Below are 7,565 nucleotides of genomic sequence, written 5' to 3'. Positions count from 1 at the left end.
CTATTCCTGAACGATTTGCAGTGTTGTTGGGAGCATTATCCTGCTATTACCGAATTATGGTTTTTGTTTTTTTTTTATTCTGGTCCCATCTCTTCCCCAGTTAAGCAATGCACATGTAACTAGTCATAAACACAGTTAACTTGTATAAGCTTCATTCTTGTTTGCAAAACAGATGATACTTGTCCTAAATCCTCTATGGACATGCAGCGTAACGTTTTTTATTATTTATTTTTTTTGTGGTTTTTGATTATTTTGGATCCATTTGAGTTTTTATACTTTTTTTTTTACAGTAGTGCAGCAGATAGTGGGATGCTGAGTTCTGGTTACTCTAAATCAAATCAAATCAAATCAAATTTTATTTTTAAAGCACATTTAAGGAAAGAAATGAAAGAAATAAAAGAAATAACACAAATGGAATTATAAAAGATTGAAAGCTAGTGTAGAAGCAGGTTTAATACATAGTGGTAGGTTGTTCCACAGCTTAGGGTCAGCCACTGTGAAATCTCAATCACCCCTCTGTTGTAGGTGAGATCATGGTACGGACAAGTGATTTTAATATCTTGATGTAAGTGATCTAGATGGGTTATGAGGAATAATTAGGGCAGAGAGGTCTTTGAGGGCTTGATTGCAGCAAGTTTTATAGACAAAAACTGCATTGAGACCTACTAGTAGAATACATACACGACCAGTACGATTTCAATACAATTTAATTTTAATAAAGTAGGTGCACAATAAAATGGAAAGGTCTCAGCTGCTCCTCAGTTTGACAGAATAGCTAGGGCCTTGCTCAAGGGTCCAGCAATGGCAGCTTGTCAGTGCTGGGATTTGTAGTGAAGTAGCTTGTTGTATAGCTACTTTAGCAGGAGGATAGTTCAGCTATAGCATAGTTGCTTAAATCATAAATAGCTTTATAAGTTGTGAGGAGTATCATTTTACAGCTCAATGAATAGGATATCATTTATCTTCTTGTCTATTATTTCTCCAAGTTCCATAGTATCCTCCCCTCACTTAAAGACTTTCTGTGTTTCAACTGTATAGTAGAAGTCCTAAGAGGCCATGCATTAGAATATTTTTTCTTACTTGTATTCTTGTGACCTCTACTTAAATTTCTCATGATCTCAACATAACAAATGTTGTATTCAGTATAAGATGCATAAGTTGCATATAAGAAGAAGGTTGGAGTGGAAGATGCTTTTATCTACATGTCACACCGATCCCTCTCTCACCTGGACAGTGCCAGCAGGGCTGTGAAAATTACATTTCTGGACTTCTCTAGTGCTTTCAACACCATCCAGCCGCTGCTCCTCAGAGATAAACGGACAGAGATAGGAGTGGGCTTACACCTGGCAGCATAGATCACAGACTATCTGACAGGCAAACCTCAGTACGTGCGTCTAAGGAGTACAGAAAACTGATCCAGGACTTTGTTGCATGGTTGAATTTAACTACCTGCACCTCAACACCACAAAGACCAGGGAGATGGTGGTGGACTTCAGGAGTCCCAGGCCTCAACCAAAACCTGAGACTATCAACAGTGACTGTGTGGAGATTGTGAAGACCTACAAATACCTAGGAGTGCAGCTGGATCATAGAATGGACTGGACTATCAAAACGGACGCTCTGTGAAGGAGAGGACAAAGCCGGCTGTACTTCCTCAGAAGGTTGGCGTCCTTCAACATCTGCAAAAAGCTGCTGCAGATGTTCTATCAAACTGTCGTGGCAAATGCCCTCTTCTATGCGGCGTTGTGCTATGGAGGCAGCATCAAGAAGAAGGATGCCTCACTTCTGGACAAGCTGGTGAGGAAGGCGGCCTCGGTTGTAGGCTCGGAGCTGGACATCTTGACATCAGTGGCAGAGAGAAGGGCACTGAGCAGAGCAGGCTCCAAATTTCCCATTGGGATGATAATAGAATTTATTTTTATAGAATTATTTTATATTATGTGAAGACAATTAGAACTATGTTGTTGTACATGCATCATACTCTGTATATTTTCTTATATTTTTTTTTTTTATGCACAATAACAAACACAATTGTCTTTTATTTTACTAGATTTGCAGTTTCATGCATTTTCCTTTTACTATCAGGTGAAAAATTATACATTTACATGAACTTTAATGTAATAGTTTTTTTATTTAATATTTTATCTTTAATGTTTTATGTTTATTTTTTTACACAAAAAAATATATGTGATTCAACATTAATTAGCAAACCCCCTGCAGTACCACCGCAGAAACCCGGTTGAAGACTTATAAAAGATGCAGTCTACAACATGCTCTTGTGCCGAATACACAGAAAAGTACTGATCACGAGAAAACAATGTTTGTTATGTTAAGATCACGAGAAAATTAAGTCGTCATCACGAATAAATAACTTTAGTTATATCGAGATCATGAGAAAACAAGAAAGAAATATATATGGTATTCTAATGCAAGGCTGCCGTAGACATCGTGACGTCGCCGCTCCAAGAAAAAAAACACTTCCGGTAATATAGCGGAAGACAAACCCATAAGTGTTCACTTCGAGCCGTAGCAGGAGAAATGGTGAATAAGGTTTCTGTTGGTCCAACACATCTCTAAGTTCCGAAAACGTGTTCAGGCTGGGCAACGATACAAAAAGAAAATCTCAGCGAGTAAAACAGAAAGTGATTAAGCCGCGGAAGTCGTGTTACGCTGGAGGTAAAAGATTATATATATTATTTTCTTTTCATGAAGGCTAAGCTACGGGACGGGCCGCGCTGTTGGTCCTGTGGTTAGCTTAGCGGGTTAGCTTGCTAGCTAACAGGTAGCCTGTGCGTTCACAACAGCAAATCAAAATAATTTATTTTGCTGTTTTAATACGTTATCCCTGCCTTCATACCGCCATACCGGAGGGAACGTGTATGTATGGGTTATGTAGGGAGCTCTGACAGCCCCTGAAGGCGGTGGCGTGTTAGCATAGAGGAGGGGGAGTGGCTCAGGGAGGAATCAGTAAGAAGTGAGTCAGCATCGGGTTAGATATAAGTTAAAGCCGGTGGAAACGATTCGTGTTTCATTTCAAACATTTAAAAAAGTACTTCCGGTGGGGTGTCCGAGTTTATATGGGAGGCGAAACGAAGTGGCCTCCTGCTTGTTTCAGCTAGTGTGAGAGTGAAACTTGGCACCGAGTGACACTTGGACGAGGTGGGTAGAGCAGCGTTTGAAACAAGGCCCCGGGTTACTCACGTGTGTGTGTGTGTGTGTGTGTGTGTGTGTGTGTGTGTTACATGAACTAAGAGGAAAAGAATGTGCTGTTTCATTAGCTTTACTGTACCAAGGATAACGCCCACCGGATGAGTCACGTGACATTATTGGTAGCACGTCAACAGGCTTCGGTTGATCGGGAAATTACTCTTTAAGTCGAATTAGATGGATCCTGGAAGCCTTCTTAGGATAGAAACAATGTGAAGTGGAAGCTCAGTAGGTTACGGATTAAAAGTTTGGGGTTCAAGCCACAGTATGGTCTAACTGCCACTGTTGGGCTCTTGATCAAGGCCATTAACACTCTGTCCTCTGATCCTGTACTCTGACCCCAGCTTCCTAACATCTCTGGGATATGATCATCTCTCTGTCAAATTTTTTCCTTTAGTTCTTTATCTGTTTAAATTGTTGAATCAGTTGTTTTGCTCTAACCCTTTTACTCGTCTTATTCGTAAACACTTTGCCAGATCAGTACACCCTGGCATGTTGTGAGTAATCTGTTTCACACGTGTGCTATAACCACGTCCGGTCTGTGTGTGTGTTTTTTTTTTTTTCCTTTTCTTTTTCATTTGACAGCTGTCATGGTGGGCGAGCGGCGTAATGGGAACCTGCTGGTTCAACTTGGTCCTAAACAGCAGGCATACCCAGAGGAGCTGATCCGTCAGAGGCGCACACACGATGGCCAGACGGAGTACCTGATCCGCTGGAGCCTGCAGGCCGTGGACGATGGCTCGAGCTCGGGCGGTAGTGGAAATGAAGGAGGCAGCAGCAGTAGCGGTAACTCTGGCGTGGGAGGCTCCGGTGGCTGCGCTTCGGGAGAGAGCAAGACCGAGAACATCCTGATGTGGATGTCTACTGAGGACGTGTACGCCAACTGCCCTACGCTGCTGGGAAAGCGTCCGCTGCAGGAGGAGAAGGCGAGACCCAGTGGCCAGTTCTCCTCTGACGTCACCTTTGACGAAGTGGACCTTTGCGATATGAAGGAGGACGTGAAAAACCTCGTCGAGCGAGCTCGGAAGCAGATGGCCAAAAACAACGATTTTGCCATTAGCCTCACGCACACCATTCACGTGCTGAGTGCGTATGCAAGCATTGGCTCGCTGGTGGGAGTCTTTAAGGAGACTGGGGCATTGGACCTGCTCATGGAGCTGCTGGGAAACAAAGAGCGACAGACCCGCCGCAGTGCTGGCAAGATGCTGCGCGCTCTGGCCTCTCACGATGCAGGTATGTCACAACTCAACTGTTTCTACACAACGGGGACTGGGATTAGTGCTGAAACAACAAATTACATTCAGTAAATCTTGAGGTTGTGGGTGGAAAAAAATATAACATTTTCATAAATTTTATAAATGCTGGGATCAAGTTATTTACACACAATGCCAAACAGGACACTCAGAACTAACACACAGATTTTTATTATCAGGAGAATATCCCCCAAAATGGTGTCAGAATCCAATGTTTATTAAACATATTTTGCTGGACTGTAATACTTCTATCCTATAGGAAAACCCTTTTATTCTGCTTATACTTACTTTAAGTTAATCCACATGTAGTCCTAAGATTTTTAGAAAGAAATAATCTTAAACATCCATATTATTTAGTTTTATATTTGTGTAACTAAACCTGGCTTTCGCCATGAACATAGTTGTGCTGTTTTCATAACCTTCAGACTCTTAGAATGGAGCATGGCTCTGTGACATGGTCAGCATTTCCAATTTTCCAAAAGGTGTTTGACAGGGTGAAGGTCCAGGGTCTGTGCCCAGTTCCTCCAACCTTGGCAAATTCATGCACTGTTTGTGCACAGGGGCATCAGTTCCAGTGAAGGGAAATGTAAAATGTTTTGGCATGCATAGACATTCTCTACTATTGTTTGATTCCCACTTTGGTGACTAGGAAGACTTGCATATTTTGACTTGCATAGTATGAAGCCTCTGTGGCTCCACAGCATCCAAGTTCAGAGATGCTTAAAAATCGTAGGTAAATTGTGTCTGAAAGAGTGTCAGTAGATTTATACACACAAATCTGTAAAAAAGTTTTTTTTTTCATCCCATTAACACTTCTGCTCAGTTCAAACTGTCCATTTTTTTCTATGTAAGCATGCATGTGTGGAATGTGAGATGCGATAGAGAGAGAGAGATTATACAACTGTTCTTCTCCTTTAACCAATTCTCATATTCAATGAAGGTAATTGGCTGGAATTCATAGTGTCCTTTTCATTGGCCGTGTACATGTTTTTATTTTTTTCTAATTGAAGAAGGGGTGTATCTGAAGCACAGAGTGTTTTGTTCTGTTAATGCCACTGCTGCCTAGAGCCCAGGTTGAATCAGTGAGGAAATGCAGTGTCCTGTTTAGGTGTTTGTTTATAATTGTATTGGTGTGTTTTGCACAAATTCAGAGTAAGTCACACTGATGTTTGATTTCAGTAGTTAGTCAGTTTAGTCAGTAGTCATTGTTATCAGGAATTCAACAATCCTGAAATATTCAAGCACTAAAAATGCTACAAAATGTTTCGAGTTTGGAGCAAGACCATTTGCTGGGAATGGCTTTAGTTAAAATTGCTTTATTTCCTTTTACTGAGAATTTGGAGAGCAGTAACAGTGATGATGCATCAAGGCACAAGGTCAGTTGTAAATGTTGCCAGCTTTCAAAGGTTCACGTCTTGTAACAATTTTTCCGTTTTCAGTTTGGACCGAACTGATAGCTCAAAGTAACGCTTGTGTTTTCGCTCTGAGTGTTTCTCAGCTCAGTCGTGGCCTGGTACCGTTTTGTAGAAACGAACTGCTCTCGCTGCACATCTTATTCACAAAGATTCATTCACAAAGCAGCCTCGTTCAGCGGAAACAGGAAGTGCAGGTTTTATAAGTAAGCTTCATTAGAATCTAATCTGCATGTTTGTTCATGAGGTCGAGTAAAAACCCGGTGCTCTGTGGCGCTGATTAAACAATATTGTGTTTACTCAGACGTCACCAAGCAACAGTTTAGCCACAAGGAGCAGAAACAGTGTAAGATTTGATGTGGATCAGGAGTAATGGAGAACAAGCATTCCAATGCACTGCATATAAACTATTTAAGGCTTTTGGTAACTTGTTTCACAGAAGGCTTTACTTTTAATTAAAAGGAATTCCTACTACAGTTTGTAAGTCTGTTTTTCTTAGGCTCCAATACAGGTTATGTGTGCTTTCAGTGCTGTGTTTGAGTATGTGGTATACAGAGAAAAAAAAAACCCAATGGAATATCTAACTTCCATGCAGGGAGTTTTTTTATATAACTCTGACACACATGGCAGGACTTTTAAAATCTGACGATAGCAGAGCTTCATTGTTTTAACATTTTCTTAAACATGTTTTATATGAGATCAGTGACAGCAATATCCTTTGCTTAGTTCTGTTTTGTGTCCCATAATCTGCTCTGAGAATGTTTAGATTTTTCTACTAAGAAAATGAGGGTTTCTGGGTTTCCAGTTTACATACTTTTCCAAATTAGATCTCCTGAAATAACTTGCAGTATCAGCAAATTTACGCAGGGCCTGTTTTCAGTATCTGTGGAACTATTGTATAAAGAACAACTGGGATTTTATTTTTTATTTTTAAATCCAAGAAAATATAGATGTTTCCAGGATTATAAATGCAAAGCGACGCATCTACGAGTGTAGTTTATTATTTTAGTAATCAAGTATTCTACCGATTATTCCATGGATTAATTGGTTAAAAAGGCCTTTAAAAAAAAAGGCACTACTAAAAAGAGCACTACTAAATATACAAGAGAAAAAAAAAAGACCAGTCTATTAAAATAAACAAGTAATTTACATTTAATTGCTGAAATAGCATACAAGGATTTCTGTGAAAACTAAACCTATTTATACCCATTAACCTATTAAATAAAAATAGTTTCAAATTTTATTTGTGATGTGACAATTTGTACAATGAAATTCTTAAATGAGGCTCCATGCAAACTACAGCAATATTAAACATTAAACAATATAAAACAGAGAAAATAATGAGGCATAAGAAAGTTATAATTATTTACATGTAGGTGCCGAAGTGTCTGTCTGTATATATTAAATGAATTATGTAGATATTTACAGATGATATATTAGCATGAGGTATTTTTTTATAAAATATGAATAAGGAGGATAACAAGTAGACTGTATATATTAGAGTAAGGTGCAAAGTATTGAGTGCAATGGTATTAAAAGTTCTGAGAATTAAGAATTGTGCATGTAAAAATTATTTTATTCGTTACACGTGTAAACCGTAGCAAAAGCTCTGTACCGAAACATTTACACCCCAAGTCCAGTTTGTTTCTCAAATGCTTGGTGCATGGGCCTGGGTTGTAATTTGTATACTCAC

General features: G+C 39.6%; 1 protein-coding gene across 4 annotated transcripts in view; it reads left to right on the top strand.

Moving 5' to 3' along the window:
- The first annotated feature begins 2,493 nt into the window (after positions 1-2,493).
- LOC124397962 (cullin-9) overlaps positions 2,494-7,565 on the top strand; it is a 38,464-nt gene continuing 33,392 nt past the window's right edge. For all 4 annotated transcript variants that reach the window (XM_046867901.1, XM_046867893.1, XM_046867884.1 and 1 more), the window contains exons 1-2: positions 2,494-2,676; positions 3,793-4,440. In XM_046867901.1, coding sequence (XP_046723857.1) covers positions 3,798-4,440 — 643 coding nt within the window. In that variant the 5' untranslated portion in view covers positions 2,494-2,676; positions 3,793-3,797. The remainder of the gene's footprint in view (positions 2,677-3,792; positions 4,441-7,565) is intronic.

This window comes from Silurus meridionalis, chromosome 2 (assembly GCF_014805685.1).
Source record: "Silurus meridionalis isolate SWU-2019-XX chromosome 2, ASM1480568v1, whole genome shotgun sequence".
Classification (NCBI taxonomy): domain Eukaryota; kingdom Metazoa; phylum Chordata; class Actinopteri; order Siluriformes; family Siluridae; genus Silurus; species Silurus meridionalis.
This window is presented reverse-complemented; position numbering and strand designations above follow the sequence as displayed.